Here is a 19726-nt window from a genome sequence, read left to right on the forward strand (position 1 = left end):
CAGTGTGGCCAAACATCTAAGCTCATCTATGAAGGCCGGTTTTAAGTCATCCGTGGAAGGACCGTAAACATTAGACACCAAAAACAAAGCACCTGTATTGATTTGTTGCAACAGAGCTGAACATGTGTGTCTAGTTCCCCATGAGTTGACCAATTTATAGGAATGCTTCCAACCAATTAAAATGCCACCCGCTGAATTAGACCTAAATTTACTTTCAGTGGCCATTCCACCTACTGCACTCCACAATCGCATCTTCACATCTTTAAATTAAACATCACAACTCAATTTCATCTACTGTAAAAAGCACTGCTACAGTGATATAAATGATGTGCAATACTTGATGTATTTCTTCATACATTAGGTATTGCACATCATTTAAATCTACTGTAAATGATATACAATACTTAATGAGTTCGAAATTTGGATGAGAAAAATCTTTAATTATAATAATAAAGATATGAAATTTGAAAGTTTGATATTCATCTTTCTTTCAAAAAAAAAAAAATGCTAAAATTTACTAAACGTCCCACATTTAGTTTAGTTTAATGATTTGCCTTCGAGAAACTGTGTAAGACCTCTAAATTGGTTCACCATCAACCATGTAGAAGCTTGTATTTAGTCTAGAAACAGTATGCGCACTCTCGTATAAGAACACATGAAGAAGAAAGAAGGAAGACAAGCATTTAAGAGAACATTACATATGTCCAGGCCAGATTTGAAAATGATATTTACTAAATAACCAACTTTTTTAAGAAACAAAGAGAAAAAAAACTAATTTATCAGTCAGAATTATGAATTAACAGCGACAAGTTATAAAGCTCCCTGCCTAGAAATCCTTCCAGACCTAACTATACAAGCACTGAAGGTTTTACTTGGGGGAATGAGATAGGGACCTTGATCCATTTGCTAAGGTATTGCATAACTTCTACTCATATCTAAGACTTTGCTTGAGCCTTTCAATACTGTCACAATGTGCCTTGAAACGTTCATGCATCTTGCTGGCCTTCTCATATCCTTCAGATCCAGGACGAAGCACTCTGATCTCATCGTCTTGGTTTTCAGTTTCTAGATTCACCTGCAAAGGAGAAAATTCTAATTTAACTATAAACAATAATAGGCTAACTAAAGACAACAAAACCATGCAGAATGAATTCACCGGGATAAGGTTTCAATTAAAATGCTCGCACCATTACCATTTTTTTTTTGTTCCATAACCAGTATTACATATTAAAGATTTTATACAAGTTCATTCACTAATTGCAATACAAAACTCAATTAATAAATGATGTGCAATGCTTAATGTATTTCTTCATATCTTGACGTTGATGATCTGACCATAAAGCACTGCTACTATTTTGAAAATCTGGTACCCATACCAGTATGTATGACTCTGCATTGGTATCAAAGTATATATTTTAATTTTGGCACACCAGAAAGAATCATAAAACTTCAGGTGCCACTGTACCATCAAGCAATACAAACTGAATTTTCTTATCAAACTTCAACAGTGGCCTGCATTGCTTCATCAGTACAGTACCAAAATATATATGCCACTTTACATGATTATATTAATGATAACGGCAAGAAAAAAAAAAGGTTCATGGAGAATCATGAGATAAGAAAGAAAGGCAATGATATTTTTAAGGACCAATTTATTAAATAGACCACCACTGCTTTGGAACAGAAATACAAATTATGGACCAAAAAAAAAAAAACTAACCTCCTGCCATGGCATTGGGTAATTAAGTATGCCACAGCACTTCTTATTATACACCCAAGGTCTGCATATCAACAGTAAAACACCAACAAATATTAGCGCTTCTCCAAAAAACCAAAAGGATAAATTGCCAAGTGTAATAAGAAATAATTTGTAATATTGAGTGTGTTTAAACAATTCTTGTACCTTCCTTTCAAGGATACAATTATATTGTTGGGGTCTTTCAGGAGCTTCAACACCCGCCTAGCATGCTCCTTGGACTGCACATAGATGGCTCCACTACATGTGTTGTCAAGGAACAGATTAGGAAACAGCACGACTTGACAAGATACAGACAACTCCCTCTGTAGAAATTTGGCAATTTTAGGTGGTTTAATGTCTTTGTCCATATTGTCTACCCAAAAGAAGACGCACTCTTTTTGTGCAGTTGTCAGCCCTTTAGATGCCAATTCTGTTGAGGCCTCCCCTGCAAAAATATCAAAAACACGAGAAATGACATTAATATTTAATCAAGAAGGATTAAAACCCTATTTACCAACACTCTCTGAATCAAGTGTTTATTGCAGTAAATAGATTTAGTTCCATTGGACAATATTCAATCAAGTTTGCAGCTTGAGCTAGATATTGATTAGGTTCAGAGCCATCGGTGCAACTCAACATCACTAGCTGGTAGAACAATCTTTTGGTTACAGTTTTCCTTACAAAGAGAGGAAGGAACTCATACCTCCAGATTTATTCTGCGGCATGGTAGCCTCATAAGATTGCCCATTTTCCTGCACATGGTAGTCAGAAAGTCTTCAAGAAACCATGTTTTAATTTGATCAAGGATGAAAGTTGCATATCATCCTTTTCAATAATTTATGAAAAAACATTCTGAAAAAACATTCTGAAAAAACTTGATATAATGTAATGCCTTTCTTTTCTTTTCATTTTTCTTTGATTGTTCACATTGCACCAAATACACAACCACTGATGCAGACCCGCAAAATTATTCAGCAGTCAGAATTTGTAGTTCACCCGCTAATTTATTTGGCGGATCACCCTCCTCAATCCGCTACCCTCCCTCATTTGACTTCAGTTTGAGGATTTCAATGTTTCTATTGATTTTTAATATTCGGGTGAGAATGTTTCTGGATTTTGCTGTTGGCATTATCTTGTGCAGCATCCAGACATTTCTTGATTCTCAAAAAGACATGATTACAAGCCTCGTATTAAATAATTTCATGAAAATCCAATTCTGGTTAGCTAACTAATTTCACTCTGACCGCTAAACAGTTTAGCGGGTCTGCCCCCATGCAGACTGCTGAATAATTCAGCGGTTGTGGTTCTTTTGGAAATAAGCAAGAAATGATGGTATAGGTTTAATTTATTAGTATTTTTATGTTATGGATAAAAAAAATCTGCTCAGCTCCTCACCTCATAACAAAGTAATATAAAAGTTGAAGCTGCAACAAACTGTGGACCTAAATGCACAAATACCACACATCAAGCCAAGCGAATTCTAAATATGAACATCATAGAAGTACCTCATGGTGATGTGAGCCATCAGAAGACTTCACATCTATCAGTTCCGGCTCATTAGCAGGATGTGGAGAAGCCCCATGGGAAGAAGCAGCAGGATTTAAGCCAGAGTTCCGACCTTGGCTATCCAAGTTTCCACTCCGCTCCTTCAGAGATTTTCTTGCATTATTAATGAAGTCCTCCAATACCGAGTCATCTATCGGTGAGTCCTGGATAAGGCAGATATTTTCAGCTCTCACAGTGGCATGCTTCCCTATCTCAGGACCATGCCTCCATGTCACATGGAATTGGCAATTGCACACTTGTTCTTCTGAATCACCATTTGACTTGTGCTCTGACCTCGAAACCTGAAGTTCAACAAAGAAGCGCATGCAGCCCACATTTTATTAGTCATCTACAAAATTCAGAGATAAAATAGGCAGCACTATTCTTCAGCATTGCTTATGGTACAATTTTCTTAAATTATTAGTATAATTTTTTAAGTTCTCTTTTGGATTTCTACATTGAACTAAGACAGGTATGACTTATGAGAGTTCTTATATTTGGTGTAATTTTTCTTACCTAGCTGAAGATGTAACCATATGTATTCTTTTCTGAAAATGATAGTAAGCAACTTCTATTTCTGGCCAACCAAATTTACAAGATACTATTTTGACGACCATTTGTTCTACTTCAATGTTGTGCCTTACTCAAAACTGATTATTACAAGCTGACATGGAAGGAGAAGGAATGATGAACAGAAACTATAAAAGTCTGATGCAAATTAGATGTAACCAAACTTTTAATGCAAATTAAATGGTACATACAACTCTGCAATAACAAAACTAATATTCTTAAATGTTGTAGCCTTCAAAGTTCAAATGGATGTCAGTGAAAAAGTTAGACAATTTAATTAATTGTCAATCTAATACGGTACAGAGTAGCAACTCTTGCATTTCCCCAAACACAAATAGCATTTCTATCAAAATCCCCAAATCCAAATAATCACAAATAAGAACCTCATCTCTTTCACATTTTTCAAAAAGATAAAAAAAAAAAAAAAATTACGCCTGCCGAAAAGCCTACGACCATGGCCTTCCATAAAAAGAAATCGATTTAACTCTTTAAAACAAAAGCTAACTTACAGAATCCACTCGAGCGTCGTAGAACAAGATTCCGTCATTCTGGAAAGTATCACAAGCGAGCACTACCATTCCTAGAGTGACCTCGCCACACTGTGAATCCTGCAACTGTTCAGCCGGGCGGCGAAACCTTGCGAGCAGCTCGTCGATCTGTTCGAGGCTCTCGAACTGGTCACTATGGTACCAATTGTCGGACTCTTCGGGGAACTCGAGGTACACGACACGGAGCATCCCTTCCATGACTTTCAGGAGCCTGACGCCGTACCACGCGTCGTCGTCGGGGCAACGGAAGTCGAGACCCTTCGTGCGCTGGAGCTGGCTGGTTGCCTTTCTCTTTATGGCCATGGTTACGGAACAATTGGCTAGTAGGGAAGTGTTTTTAAGGGAGTGAGGAGATTCTGCTTTTATAACACGGTTTTCCGATGATTTGGGGGGGCCGGCGACCCATTTTTTTGGAGGCTGATAAATGTCCCCACAACTTTTATCTCCGGACCCGCACTGTTATCCGTACATAACTTCATAACTCAGGAACCGTTTTTTCACAATTTTTTTTTTACATAATTCGTATCATTTCCGCACAATCTATAAACGAATGTAATTGTACCTATGTACAAATATATTTATATATATTTATATCTATGTACGACTGTATTTTAACATAAATAATTCTCTCAACTAAATTTTTCAATTTATCTCATACTATAAATATCTATGGAGGATCACTCAAACTAAATGAGAGAGGGAAATCACGAGGACCATACACGTTTTTAAAAATATTAATATTGTCATAACTATATGGAGAACTGTAATACTTAAAAAAAATTCACATATAACGCTCAATGACATTTGAAAATATTAATATCAAGTATTGAAAATATTTATAAATATGCACTGAAGTATTTATATATATGTATATACATTGTACAAAGTTTAATTTTCAAGCGTTTGATCATATTAAGTTACACATCAAAATATTAATATCTTAGTTTGTAAGTATTGATATCTATACAATGAAGTATTTATACCTATAAGATCGATTATTTTTGTTATAGAAAGATTGATGTGGGGATACAATATCTCTACTGCTTCATTAAAGAAAGGTTGACTCGGGGACTATTGAGAAACTAGAAAAAGAAAATCATCATATCAACTTGTGCAAGTCTTAATATCTTACTTTGTAAGTATTAATCTCTTATTTATACTTATAAAGGTTGAAGCATGACAAGTGTAGAAGGTTGACGCAGGACAAGTGCAGAGACTGAGAAAGAGAAATCATATAATTAGTGGGGGACCATAGTACAACTGTGGGAACAAAGGGAGACTGGAATGTGGAGATAAATATAATTATTCTTTTCGTTATTGATGTCCTAAATAAGAAAAATCGGATTTGGAGATTCTTTGTCTCTTTCTCTCGATTATATCAGATGGTTCAAAAACAGTGTTGTAAATAATTGTATGTAGTATTGTAAATAATGGTATATATTCGTTGAACGAATTGAATATCATTGAACAATTAATTACAAATAATAAGTTAATTAATAAAAATAATCCGTAACAATTAATTTGATCGTGACCTAAACGGCCGTTTTTTTACAACCCTATTCAAAACAACCGTTTTGATTTCTCCAATCCAAAAGAGCACCGGTCTCATTGGCTCATGATGGAAATGCCAGCCATGTCATTTAAAAAATATATATATCTCTCATATAGTATTCTTTGGCTATTGAGAAACGAAGGTATTTTGGCTATTGAGAAATTAAGGTATTAGTCAAGCAATAAACTTCATTGGAATCTCTATTGTTGTCCTTGGAGTATTGAGAAATCCAAAACAATTTTTTTGAACCATTTCAAGAACTGCTGAATAATTCAGCAGGCTAGATATTCAAAAGACCCGTTGAATAAATTCATAACTTTTACCTGCTAAATTATTTAGCGGTTATAATACTAAACGAGATTTGCCCAAAAGTATGGTACATCTTTAATTTATTATTTTTTAGTGCTACCTAAAAAAATTAATATAGGAATGACGACTCAATATTAGATAAAAAAAAATAAAGTATTACCCTATTTGATGAAAAAAAATATCTGATGTTTTTTACTTTGGCAATTAAAAAAAAATTATGACATTATTTCTGGAAAATATTGACATTTTTCAGAAATAATATCATAAAAAAATTTTAAATGCCGTATAAAATATCGGTTTATAGAAGACCCTAAATTTTTTGTTGCGATAAATTAATTTCCAAACTTTGTAATCATAACTCTTTTATGTATTAATCTCATTTATTTATAAGTATGAACTTTTGGGAAAAGAAAAATGACCAAAATGCACGGCGAGCTATTTATGCTGATTCTCAAGCAATTCTCAAGCGAAGTCTTAACTCTTAATTTGTATTCCATCGATATATGAAAGATCGAAAGTAGCTTTTGGAGGTCAAAGAAAAAGGAGGAGCCTAGAAGCGTGTGTCTGGAATTTGTATTCATATTTCATAATAATAAAAATAATACAGATTAAAGAACTAACGTCATATTTAAAAGATTTCAAAATATATCATTTCTATTGAATTATCCAGAAGAATACATGCTAGTTCCACTGGATAATTCAACATAATTGTATGGATGTTTCATGCTGATTATCCAACTTGAGAATCAGTGATGTAAATAACGGTATGCGGTTATTGGACGGACATAGTACCATTAAGAGATTAATCAGAAATAATCGACAATAATCGGTCGATTAATTGAGAAAATCTGTGACGATTTGATTACCACCAACGACTAATCGCTAATTAATCAGTCTAAATGAACGTTTTTTGCAACACAGATTGGGATTTCTTAGGTTTTTTTTCTTTCAAAATTAGCCTTTACTCTCAATGGACTCATATGCTACAAAAAATTTACAACATACACGTTCATCTCTTAAGATCATTACAAATCATTACAAGATAAAAGTCAAAAGAGAAAGTTTAAACAATTTGATTTCCAATAAAATTAAAGAAGGGATAATTGTCTTTATAATTAGGACTTCTAATCAACCCCATGTATGATGTCTACATCGAGTCAATAATAAATTTGATTACTCACAGGTTTTCATAAAAAAAAAAAAAAAAATCTGATTCTGACTCGCTTGCTATAACAGAAGACTATAATATCAACAAAAAAAAAAAAAAATCCAAAAAGTATATTATCGCAGTCAGGGGCGAACCTAGAGTGTTCCTGCTCCTCCTGAATTTTGAGTTTTAGTGAAGATCGAGATGTTCCGATCGACTTTACTTCTTTTTGAAAAAAAAATTTCCTCCCTCTAAATGTTTGAATTGTAATTCAGGTAAATTTAGAATTGAAATTATAGGTTAGAGAATAAGAAATTACAAATCAGAGTATTGAAAAGTATAAGTTAAAGTAATGTTTATTTTTTTTATCGAGTACCTAATTAGTTAATGGATTTAAATATGATTAGTTATTTAAACCCGGTTGGATATTTTTTTGCCCCCTGACGAAAACCCTGAGTCCACCCCTGACCGCAGTAGCATCTTTTGACTGTGGTACTTCTATTTAATCTCAACCAACTAGTATTTGTTGAAATCTAGTGCTTTATTTTTTAGTAATGTAATTTATAATGAGTGAGTCTATGGTACTATGCATATCACGGGTTGTTACCGTGCTACGGCTCTATATTCGAGTTTTCAAATCCTAACGGTCGATCCGAACCGTTCATCTTGTTCTCCATATTAATATGTGTTTGGAGACCAAATTTTACATTTTTTGAAAATTTTTTACTATTTTTTTAGATATTTAGAAAATCACTTGATCTGAAAATTCTGGACCATCCAAAAACAGTGATTTTCAATAAATCTAAAAAAATAGTAAAATTTTTTCAAAAAATGTAAAATTTGGTCTCCAAACACATATTAATATGGAGAACAAGATGAACGGTTCGGATCGACCGTTAAGATTTGAAAACTCAAATATAGAGCCGTAGCACGGTGCCAAATCGTAATATGCATAGTACCATAGACTCACTCATTTATAATTACTTACTGATTTATATTCATTTGTAATTCGGTAGTGGTAAGAAGAAGAGAGAAAGTATATTTGAGTCTCTGTATTTTGTATTAATTTAAAGAGAATATTATTTTGAGTCTCTGTATTTTGTATTAATTGAAAGAGAAGATTACATTCAGTGCTGTACTAGAAGTTAAAACAACCTAATGAGCTGTTAATAAAACAAAGCAACGGATACTGGTAATTCTCTGAATTGGCAGGAATAAAAGAATCATTCTTGATGTAATTGTCTCAAGTTGTTGTGAAATGGAGAACTCCAGTGCTTATGTTATTATAATTATTACTTCGATAAGAGTTTCTCAAAAAAAAAAAAAATGATCGGACGGTTCAGATACATTAACCCAAAAGATTCATTTTGAGTTAATGCAGAGGATACTAATTCCTCTGTTCTTCCATCATAGGGGCCTATGCCACTGCAATCCCTCTCCCAAATCTATTGCACATAACCCAACGGCTATTGTTTGACAATCTTGAAACATTTTAGGGAGCTTAACAATTTTCTGACAACATCAATATAATTTGAGTGCTAATTTTTATACACAGCAATCTTGCAAAGAGTGCGCTTGCTCCTTTGGCTTTGCACGGGGGACACTGCACCATAATTCTCCCATCTGATCCCCATTTAATCTGCCTCGACTGATATGGATAATGGACCATAGCCACACTACTCTTCTATAGACGCCTAGCCCTGGTGCGCTAAGATGCTTGAGAGAATCTGTTCTTATTTTCTTATGGCTCATTTCCCTTGGTATACTCCTCAGGCCTGATAACTTAATCAACAAATTGGAACATTGTAAGCTGTGACCGCGCACCACGCCACCACATCTCCCTTTTGACTAGCTTCGGCGAACAACATCCCTACCGGCTACCATCATCGAGTCGTCATGAATGGGACAAGTTTTTTTTTTTTTTTTTTTTTTTTTTTTGTCATTTAAAACCCGTAGGTCTGATACAATGAATGTTTGGGGAAAAGATAAACCATTACAAGATAGCAGTAGTAAGATCCCACCCCTGTAACGTACCCTGCTTAACCAAAAGGTCAGCCACTATGTTGTGGATTCGAGGCTTGTCTAGGCAATGGAACTCCAGTTGAGTTTAAAACAATCCCAGGATTCAAGAGATTCAGATAAAGCCGTCCAGTCAAACTGCAGCGGGACCGGGGCATGGGTCCGAGCCAGTGTTGTAAAAACGGTATTAACAGTCGTTTTATCGTTAACGGCGACTAAATTGTTACGAATATATGCTTGTTTGCAGATGAAAACGATTAATCGGCCGTTTTTTCCGATTAATCGGTCGTTTTACTGTTTAATTGTCCGTTTATTCCCGTTTATTCATGTCTATTTTGTTTATTCTAATTTATTCCAGTGAATATTTATTTTTCACATTGACTTTTTTTTCCGTGATAGCGTGTGATAATAAGTTTTATAATTCATGTATTGTAGTTTATTTGTGCTTAAATATACATTCAATATTTTTTTTTCTTACTTACTTTGAAATTGATTAATTATTCTGTTATTTATATACCATATATTTTTCTTACTAATTACTGATGTAATTTTTTTAATTAGTATGACATATTTATTTATGAAACTAAGTTGTTGTCGTAAATTAAATTTAGTGATTTTATGTTTGAATGTTTCATTTCTTTCGAATAATATGTTATTAATATTTGAAAAGGTTTATTTTTTTTATTAAATAAATGTGTTACTTACACATATAAAGTGTTTATGCATTAAGAAAAAAATAAATATAGTGTCATGTTATAATAGTGAAACTAAGTTAAATTAAGTTAATTTAATAAATTTAATGAGTTAAATAAATTATGATATATATAAATAATTTTAATAAAAATGTTAAATTATCTATATAATTCCGATTATTTGGCTGCATATCGATTAATAGCTTGTTGGTACCCTGTCTATTCAACAACCGCATACCGTTATTTACAACACTGGTCCGAGTACAGATATGCAAGGAAGAACAATCCGTGTAAAAGGTACAACTGCTGTACCATGCGTAATGCTTCTCTTAGGGGAATAGTCTCGGAGTGTCGGGTACAACACCCTTGTACAGCCATTGACCTGTACAGAATAAGTTCTTCCTGTCTAGTCTCGGAGCGAACGGGACATGTTATGCTTCACAACTACTGGAAGTAACACAATTAACAGTTCTTTGAAGAAGAACAAAATGCCCCTTCAGATTTGTAGGCTTGCCATGTACTTAGAAAACCTTTTCTTTGTATTTCTGATTAGCAAATTAAAAATTGTTTGTTATTTTTCTGGAGATTTAATTTCAAATTTAACTTGTATTCATGGCTAGTGCTAGTTTTGATTCAAAATAATCTCTCTAGTCTCTACTATAATGTAACTTTTATCCAAACAACTATCAACAAACTTGTATTGTTCTACAACAAAAATAAAATATAGAACAACATACTATCAGATCCAAGAGGCCAGAACAACATGCTAACAGATCAGATATGTTCATAAATGATATCATCAAGAATGCAACCCACTAAAGCTACCTGCTTACAAAATCATTCAACACGGTTGAAATCATCTTTTAAGAGATTGTGCATCTTGTTGGCCTCCTCTTATCCGACGGAGCAGGTACAAAGCACTCTTGACTTGGTTTCACATAATTATATTTCCTGCAAAGGAGATGCACCTATTTATACCAAGTATAAACAACTCAAAATAATGAGTTATTCAAGATGCACCAAAAATTTGATGTAGAATGAATTTCATAGGGTAAAAAAATGAATTAATTTGAAATGTTTATACCATTGAGAATTTATGACGATCTGGCTACTAGTTATGGGACCTTAACGGATTGATCGTGATAAGACATTCTGGTACCCATAACAGTTATGGGACCAACAAACTTTTGGTTAGTTTGCCAGATAGATTAGCAGTACTTATGTCACTATGGTCCTAATGGGACTATATAAACTGCACCTTTTTTTATTGTTACTTGAGTGATGATCTTGGGTTTTGTTGACTCATTAGGTGTTCACGGATTTCCTTCCCAATCTGGCGGCGGAAGGGAGCAAAAGCTGGGCTGTTTCTTATTGTACTCAGCACAGTCTCTGAAGGAGACAAAGTGAGGTGCTCAGGAATCTTCCATTCCGATGCAGACATGCAAACCTTGTACCTTTCCCCCTTCAACTTTGCCTCAATCTCATACAATGCTAATATAGCCTGTTCCCTCTCTGCCTTTGCAACTTGCAACTGAGCTTTGAAAATCTGCAATTGAGCATTGCGTTGCTGAAGCAAACCTTCAATGCGTTCATTTTCTTTTTGGAAATACAACTCCCCAGCAAGAACTTCCTCCAAATGCTCGACCTTCCTCTCCAGCTCAGACTTCACCTTCTCCCAGGAGGATGCTGCATGTGCCTGTTCTGCCTTCAGCCTCGCCACCTCAGCTTCTGCACGTGCTTGTTCCTCCTGAAGCAAACCTTTGTAGCGTTCCGTTTCTTTTTGGAAGTACAACTCCTCGGCAAGAACTTCCTCCAAATGCTCAACCTTCCTCTCCAACTCAGATTTCTCCTTCTCCCAGACAGATGCTGCACGTGCTTGTTCTTCCATATCTGCAATCTTCGCCTTCAACCTCGCCACCTCAGCCTCTGCCTGGGAACATCGGTCCTCCAATGCATCCTTCTCCACTCCTAGACTCCCAATGCTATCTCCAGTCTGCCCAATGACATCATCAACCTATAATCACCATAATAGTCAATTTAAAGCCATGCTATACTGTATATGAAGGTATTCTAAATTATACATGAATAATTACAGAATTTGTAATGATATCATGTGAATAATAGGTATTTTCTTTCATAAACATAGTTATTGGGATTGTTTAATTTTACGAAGACCACGGAGGAGATTTTCTTGAGAAGACACCTTATGGAGGGATATAGGGAGCATAAGAAGGATCTACACATGATACTTATTGACTTGGAGAAAGCGTTTAACACGAAGACCACGGAGGAGATTTTCTTGAGAAGACACCTTATGGAGGGATATAGGGAGCATAAGAAGGATCTACACATGATACTTATTGACTTGGAGAAAGCGTTTAACAAGGTACCGAAAAAGGTCATGTGGTGAGTTCTTGAAAATAAGAAAGTTCTAACAAAGTACGTTACCCCAATTAAGGATATGTACGATGACCAGTGTTAAAACATGTGACAGTGAAACTAGAGACTTTTCTCTTAAGATAGGATTACATTAAGGGTCATACTTGAGCCCCTACATTTTTGCTCTAGTGGTGGATGAAGTCACGAGGGACATATAAGGAGAGATTCCTTGGTGTATGCTCTTTGCTGATGATGTGGTGCTAATTGAAGAAAGTAAAATAGGGGTTGATAGAAAACTAGAGTTGTGGAGACAGACTTTAGAATCAAAGGGTTTTAGGCTTAGTAAGACTAAAAATGAGTATATGAGGTGAGAGCTCAGGGGTGTCAGGTCAGAGAATGGAGATGTCACCTTGACCCAATAAGTAGTGCCCATGAAGGACACCTTCCAATATTTGGAGTCGATGCTATAGAGTGATAATGATATTGATGAAAATGTTAGCCATATGATAAAAGTGGGGTGAGTGAAATGGCGACAAGCATCTGGCATCCTATGTGATAGAAAAATCTCACAAAAGCTAAAAGGCAAATTCTATAGGACGACGATCATACCTACGATGTTGTATGGTGCATAATGTTAGACTACTAAAAGGCAACACGTCCAGAAGCAAGTGTAGCAGAGATGCGTACGTTGCGGTGGATCAGTGGTCATACAAGAAGGGACCAAATTAAAAATGATGATACACGTGACAGGCTTGGGATAGCACTGATTGAAAAGAAGCTTGTCCAACACCATTTGAGATGGTTTGAGCATCTCCAATGGAGGCCTTCCGAAATACCAGTGCGTAATAGAATTATAAGTCGTTTCAAAAGCACAGAGAGAGACAAAGGTCAGTCTAGATTAACATGGGAGGAAGCAATAAAAAGAGACTTGAAGGAATGGAATGTATCCAAAGAGTTCGCTTTGGATAGGAACGCGTGAAAGTTAGCGATCCATGTACTAGAACCATGACCTAGGAATCAGGGTTTTGGATTAATGTTATAGGCTTTATGTCTCAAGGCTTTTGATTCAGGGTCCAAGACGTAGGGCTTAGGATTTCGACCCCTACGATTTTTAGTGGAGGCATAATATTGTTAGTATTATAATTAGTATTAGTATTACTACTATTGTTATTATTTTTATTTTTATTACTATCTACCTAGGTTTTATGACTAATTTCATTTCTAGCCTACCCTAACTTGTTTGGGACTAAAGGCTTGGTTGTTGTTGTTGTTTGTTGTTGTTGTTATTGAAATCAACAAAAAAAAATTGGGTTTAAAAAACAGAATTTACAATCATCAATTGTAACAAGCATATAAAATGGCATCATTTATGACAGGAATAGAAAAGGAATACTTAGGTTATTGTTTGTCCAATGATACGAAAGCATTCCTAGATAAAAAAAAAATAAGCAAATATTGGGATTGTTTTATTTTTAGGAGACCCGCAATTTCAATGCCAATCAAACGATGTTTGAATCTTTTGTTGCATTTAATGAAGATATTTTCCAGCCTATATGAAAAGCAGCAAAATATTTTGGGTTTAAGCAACAAGAATTTACAATCAACAATATAACAAGCATATATAAATTGACATCATTTATAACAGGAATAAAGAAGGAACCATTTTGCAGAGAATAGGTAGCTGCACTTGCTCTATCCTACCTCTTGACATTTATCTTTTTGCTTCCCTTTCCTTTTGTGTATCGAGTTTGGTGGAACATTTAGGTTAAAAAGAAGTTATACGTGCTCTCATTCAAATATCCCCAAAATAAAGCCCCATCAGAGTTGTAAATATAACCCTGGCCCGTTTTGCATAGGGACAAAATAGACAGCGATGGTTCTCAGGAGTCCAGAGGGACAATTGCAGGGTTGAAGGAGCAGGAACTGAAACAAAAGAGGGGAAAGCAAGAAAGAGGAAATTATCAGAGTTAATAGAAGAGAGGAAATTTACCAGGCCGGAAATAATACAGGAGATAGTATTGGTAGAAGCGCTGCTGCTTGTCGTAGACATCACCATAGCTAGATTGGATTATCACAGAAAGTGGAACGAATTTAAGAATTCAAGAGGAGTGCATAACAAAGTGAGAATTATTTAGGGAATAACCTTTTATAGCAGGGGTTTCCATTTTGTTATCTCCAAACTACCCTCTTGATCAGACGGCAGCGGCTAATCATAGGCTATAGCGCACAAAATCCCAACCGCTCAATATACAAAAACCCTAATAGCTCACATCTTACACTCATTCATACCTGTGCGGCGCTTGTACCATCTAAGAAAAACAAGAAGTATCTCGTCTCTCTCAAATGAAAAAAAAAAAAATGAAGCTCTAACCAGCCGGCTCACAATCATATCCATCTTTGCTGTCTTCCTTGTCATTGAAAATTCAGACATTGAACTGTGCTTATTGTCTCTTACTTAGGTGGTAAAGAGAGCAGAATCACAATACTTACAACCCTACAACTACTAAAAAATATCAAAGAAAAATTTAGGTTCCAAAGTTTGTTACAACTACTAAAAAATATCTAAGATTGATTGTTATATATATTGAAGCTTTTGGCAGTTGGAAGAGGAAAGGAAAAATGCATGCTGGCAACCATACCAAAAGAAAGTTTAAAATAATGCAAGCACCTGATGTTGTGGTGAGCCATCAGAATGGTCAACATCTATCAGCTCTCGCAATTTAGTAGGACACAGAGAGGCCTCGTGACAACTCCCACCTTGATTCACTAAATTTCCCATGCGGTCCTCCAGAGACTTTCGTTCACTGTCAATAAAGTCCTCCAGACTCGGGTCCTCTACCAGCAATTCCTGGATGAGGCAGATATCTTCAGTTCCCACAGAGTTCAAAAAAGTACTAAGACACTGTATTTAAAGAGTAATATACTTATTCAAATACCAAATAAGCAGCATTTGTATCGTTCATCATCACATGTAAGGTTTGCGGAACCAGAGTTTTCTTCGAATTAAGAATTAAGAAGTATAACAAAGCACTAAAAGACTGCATTTGATGAGTAATGAAGTTAATTCAAAGACCAAATAAGCAGTGTGTTATTGTTTATTATCGCATGCAAGTTTTGCGGCACCAGATTTTACATTTGTGCAAGTTTTCTTGCCTATGTGCAGATGTAACATTTTTCCTTTTTTAAATGACAGAAAGTAACTCCTAAGAAGGCCAACAAAATTAACAATATAGTAACATTTGGGCTTTATTCTAACTAATGATTACAAGCTAGAGTTAGAATAATAAACAGAGACTACATGATTCAATGTAATGAAACTTAGAAGGTATGTACAATAGATCAAGATAAAATGCTCCTTAAATAGTGTTCCATATCGAGTCTGATATAACAAAACTCATTTGCTTATGTTGTTGTAGTCCTCAATTACAGAAGTAGCAAGCAACCAATTAATAGCAACTCTGATTAAAATTCCAAATCCAACTTATATCATATAATTAAGAACCTTCTCTATTTTACATTTTCATAGAAATAAGCACCAGCAAGTACCTAAAAAGGCTAGAGCGTCCACGGGCGGAGCCAGAAAGTATAAACCATACTTTTACAATTCTTATAAATGATAAGTATATTTTTTTATTTTTTTTCTCAAAAAGTATAGTGAGATGGATATATTATGAAGTTTCTTTTCACTAGAGAGCAGGTGCCTTCCTCAATTCTCATGGGGCACAGCCCCTGTTACGTCCATGACCTTCCATCTAAAGCTATAACCAGGGTTGCTAGAAATTATTTTTTTATCCATGGCATTCCCGCATATTTTCAGAAATACCACAACCGTTGATGCAGACCTGCTAAACTATTCAGCGGTCAGAATTTGTAGTTCACCTGCTATATTATTTGGAGGGTCTTCCTCAATCTGTGACCCTCCCTCATTTTTGTTTTGAGGATTTCAATGTTTCTATTGATTTTTAATATTTCATGTGGATGACAATGTTTCTGGATTTCGCTGTTGGCATTATCTTGTGCAGCATCCAGATATTTCTTGATTCTCTAAAAGACTCATGATTTCAAGCTTCATATTAAATAATTTCAAGAAAATCCAATTCTGGTATGTTGACTAATTTCACTCTGACTGCTAAATTTTAGCAGTTGCGGTACTTTTGGAAATAAGAAAGAAATGATGGTATAGGTCTATATTATTATTATTTTTTATGTTATGGTTAAAAAAATCGGCTTAGCTCATCTCATAGCAAAGTAAAATAAATGTTGAAGCTGCAACACACTGTGAACCTAAATGCACCCATACCGCACATCAAGCCAAGCAAATTCTAAATGTAAATGTCATATAAGTACCTCATGGTGATGGGAGCCATCAGAAGAGCTCACATCTATCAGTTCCAGCTCACTAGCAGGATCTGGAGAAGCCCCATGGGAAGAAGCAGCAGGATTTAAGCCAGAATTCCGACCTTGGCTATCCAAGTTTTCTGTCCGCTCCTTTAGAGATTTTCTTGCATTATCAATGAAGTCCTCCAATACTGGGTCATCTATCGGTGATTTCTGGATAAGGCAGATATTTTCAGCTCGCACAGTGGCATGCTTCCCTATCTCAGGACCATGCGTCCATGTCACACGGAATTGACAATTGCACACTTGCTCTTCTGAATCACCATTTGACTTGTGCTGTGACCTGGAAACCTGAATTTCAACAAAGAAGCACATACAGACCGCATTTGATTAGTCTATCTACTAAATTCAGAGATAAAATAGGCAACACTACTGTTCAGCATTGCTTATGGTATCTTAATTTTCTGTTATAATTTTATAATCTCTTTTGGTTTTCTACATTGAACTAAGACAGGTATAAGAGTTCTTATATTTGGGTGTAAGTTCTCTTGCCTAGCTGCAGATGTAACCATATATATTCTTTTCTGAAAATGATATAAAGCAGCTTCTATTTCTGGCCAACCAAATTTACAAGATACTATTTTTGGATGAGCATTAGTTCTACTTCATGTTGTGCCTTATTCAAAACTGATTATTAAAAGCTGACACGGAACGAAAAGGATACATGAACAGGAACTATAAAAGTCTGATGCAAATGAGATGTAACCAAACTTTTAATGGAAATTAGATGGTACATACAACTCTGCGATAACAAAACTAATATTCTTTAAAAGTTGTAGCCTTCACATGGATGTCAGTGAGAAAGTTAGACAATTTAATTAAGAGGAGAGTTCAAATGCTTCCATTTTTTTTGCCTCCGTCATGCCTCCATTTTTAAAAACTTATTAAACTCAAAATTTAAAACTTAAAAGTCAAAATTAAACAGTTGGATATTGATCTACATCATTTTATTTATGCATGTGTAAAAATTTATAACATTTCAATTTTGTTTTAGTTGTCATCAAGAGCATGTAAATGACATACTAATGTGGATAATTTTTAGACATTGATATTTCAACTTATTGATTCACATAAAAACAAAATTGAAATATGATAATTTTTTATGAGCACATAGTGAAAAAAACATAGATCACATCTAACGGTTTTATTTTGACTTTTAAGCTCTAAATTTTGAATTTTGAGTTATTAAAATTTTTAAAAATAGAAACATGTTGAAAGCACAAAAAATGGAGGCATTTGAATCCTTTCTTTAATTAATGGTCAACCTAATACGGTACAGAGTAGCAACTCCTGTATTTCCCCAAACACAAATAACAATTCTATCAAAATCCCCAAATCCAACTAATCACAAATAAGAACCTCATCATTTTCACATTTTTCAAAAAGACAACAAAAAAAAAATTGACACTAGTGATGATCCAAAAAGCCTATGACCACTTGACCAGGGCCTTCAATATAAAGAAATCGATTGAACTCTTTAAACAAAAGCTAACTTACAGAATCCACTCGAGCGTCGTAGAACAAGATTTCGCCATCCCCGAAAGTGTCACAAGCGAGCACTACCATTTCTTGTGTGACCTCGCCACACTGTGAATCCTGCAACTGTTCAGCCGGGCGGCGAAACCTTCCGAGCAGCTCGTCGATCTGTGCGAGGCTCTCGAACTGGTCACTGAGGTACCATTTGTCGAACTCTTCGTGGAACTCGAGGTACATGACACGGAGTATCCCCTCCCTGACTTTCAGGAGCCTGACGCCGTACCACGCGTCGTCGTCGGGGTCAGGGCAACGGAAGTCGAGACCCTTCGTGCGCTGCAGCTCACTGGTTGCCTTTCTCTTTATGGCCATGGTTACGGTGTTACGGAACAATTGATCAGTAGGCGAAGTGTTTTCGGATGTACTGATCACTGTTTTGATTTTTGACAATTTTGTAATCGACCACTCTTTTCGGATGATTTGAGGGGCGGGCGGGGGGGAATTCGTCGATCCGTATCCTCCCAGGTACCTGACTCAACACAATTGAAATCGACGGCCCAGATTTAGTTTCATCTGGTGGGTGCTGGGATGGCGGTGGGGGCAATTATTATTTGTGCTTTGAAATTCGTGCCAAGTTAAAAATTTCAATTTCAGACCGTCCGATTCAATTGTACTCAGTCAGTAACCTGAGGGGATGTGAATTTGGAATTTGTATCATCTGCATTAACTCAAAAAAGAATTTTAATATGGACCGTCGGATCCGCTTTAAGATACGTGCAGACTAAACCTATATTAATATTAAAGAAAATCTGAATTATAAATTGTGGTGGAATTAACTCTTCTGAGTTAATGCAGATAATGCGGACTCGGGAATTCACATCTCCATGTAAAGCAAATATTTTACAATTAGTGGATCCATACTGTTCTTTTTAATTTGGCACGAATTTTAAAGTCCAATAATAATGCCCTCTGATCTCAAAGCGGCTGAAAATAAATCTCAAACCGTAAAGTGGGGGAATCTTTTGCGGTATTTCCGGATACTTGTCCCGAGAGAGGGGTTTTTTTTTTATAAACCATAAATAAAAAATAAAAATTTATCAAACAAATTTGAGTGATTTGATTTCTAGAAAAACTAAGTACCGAGATGTTTGTTCGGCACAGATTTATGTGCCGAGATGTCAATTTGATCTCAAAAGTTTTCACATATTTTTGTTCGAAAACAGTGTGACTTTGCTGTAATAACTCTATGCTGAATAGGCATTTTCGGCCAAGTTTTTTTTAGTGTGTCGAATAGACTATTCGGCACATATTTTTATTTTTCCGACTGCCAATTTATTTATTTTAATATATTTATAA

General features: G+C 35.3%; 2 protein-coding genes across 8 annotated transcripts; both read right to left on the bottom strand.

Annotated features, from left to right (window-relative positions):
• Nucleotides 1-707: 707 nt before the first annotated feature.
• Nucleotides 708-4815, bottom strand: LOC144566213 (uncharacterized). 5 transcript variants are annotated; one of them, XM_078316164.1, is made up of 7 exons: nt 4363-4811; nt 3244-3585; nt 2442-2490; nt 2132-2183; nt 1904-1996; nt 1721-1781; nt 708-1075 (listed from the first exon to the last, which is right to left on the bottom strand). In XM_078316164.1, exons 1-7 carry the CDS (start codon nt 4702-4704, stop codon nt 926-928), a joined length of 1089 nt encoding a protein of 362 aa, XP_078172290.1. In that variant the 5' UTR covers nt 4705-4811; the 3' UTR covers nt 708-925. The 5 variants fall into 5 exon arrangements, with proteins under 5 accessions (XP_078172290.1, XP_078172294.1, XP_078172291.1 ...); XM_078316168.1 differs by lacking the exon at nt 1721-1781 and having other exon boundaries at nt 4363-4815; XM_078316165.1 differs by having other exon boundaries at nt 1721-1818; nt 1904-2183; nt 4363-4813.
• Nucleotides 4816-10780: 5965 nt separating this feature from the next.
• LOC144566872 (uncharacterized) lies at nt 10781-18780 on the bottom strand. Of its 3 annotated transcripts, XM_078316908.1 has the most exons (5): nt 18395-18780; nt 16847-17188; nt 15168-15347; nt 11379-12134; nt 10781-11071 (listed from the first exon to the last, which is right to left on the bottom strand). In XM_078316908.1, exons 1-4 carry the CDS (start codon nt 18740-18742, stop codon nt 11391-11393), a joined length of 1614 nt encoding a protein of 537 aa, XP_078173034.1. In that variant the 5' UTR covers nt 18743-18780; the 3' UTR covers nt 10781-11071; nt 11379-11390. The 3 variants fall into 3 exon arrangements, with proteins under 3 accessions (XP_078173034.1, XP_078173036.1, XP_078173035.1); XM_078316910.1 differs by lacking the exon at nt 15168-15347 and having other exon boundaries at nt 11379-12113; XM_078316909.1 differs by lacking the exon at nt 15168-15347.
• Nucleotides 18781-19726: the final 946 nt, after the last annotated feature.

Source organism: Carex rostrata, chromosome 15, assembly GCF_964058835.1.
Source record: "Carex rostrata chromosome 15, lpCarRost1.2, whole genome shotgun sequence".
Classification (NCBI taxonomy): Eukaryota; Viridiplantae; Streptophyta; class Magnoliopsida; order Poales; family Cyperaceae; genus Carex; species Carex rostrata.

What these genes read in the sequence shown, in the direction of transcription:
- LOC144566213 (XM_078316163.1), bottom strand. Translation starts at nt 4,704, where the DNA reads ATGGCCATAAAGAGAAAGGCAACCAGCCAGCTCCAGCGCACGAAGGGT. An exon ending in ATGGCTCACATCACCATGAG is followed by an intron (nt 2,491 to 3,243) that starts GTACTTCTATGA and finishes TACCATGTGCAG; the next exon opens with GAAAATGGGCAATCTTATGA. An exon ending in ATTGTATCCTTGAAAGGAAG is followed by an intron (nt 1,782 to 1,903) that starts GTACAAGAATTG and finishes GTTGATATGCAG; the next exon opens with ACCTTGGGTGTATAATAAGA.
- LOC144566872 (XM_078316908.1), bottom strand. Translation starts at nt 18,742, where the DNA reads ATGGCCATAAAGAGAAAGGCAACCAGTGAGCTGCAGCGCACGAAGGGT. An exon ending in ACGACGCTCGAGTGGATTCT is followed by an intron (nt 17,189 to 18,394) that starts GTAAGTTAGCTT and finishes GTTGAAATTCAG; the next exon opens with GTTTCCAGGTCACAGCACAA. An exon ending in ATGGCTCCCATCACCATGAG is followed by an intron (nt 15,348 to 16,846) that starts GTACTTATATGA and finishes TGCCTCATCCAG; the next exon opens with GAATTGCTGGTAGAGGACCC.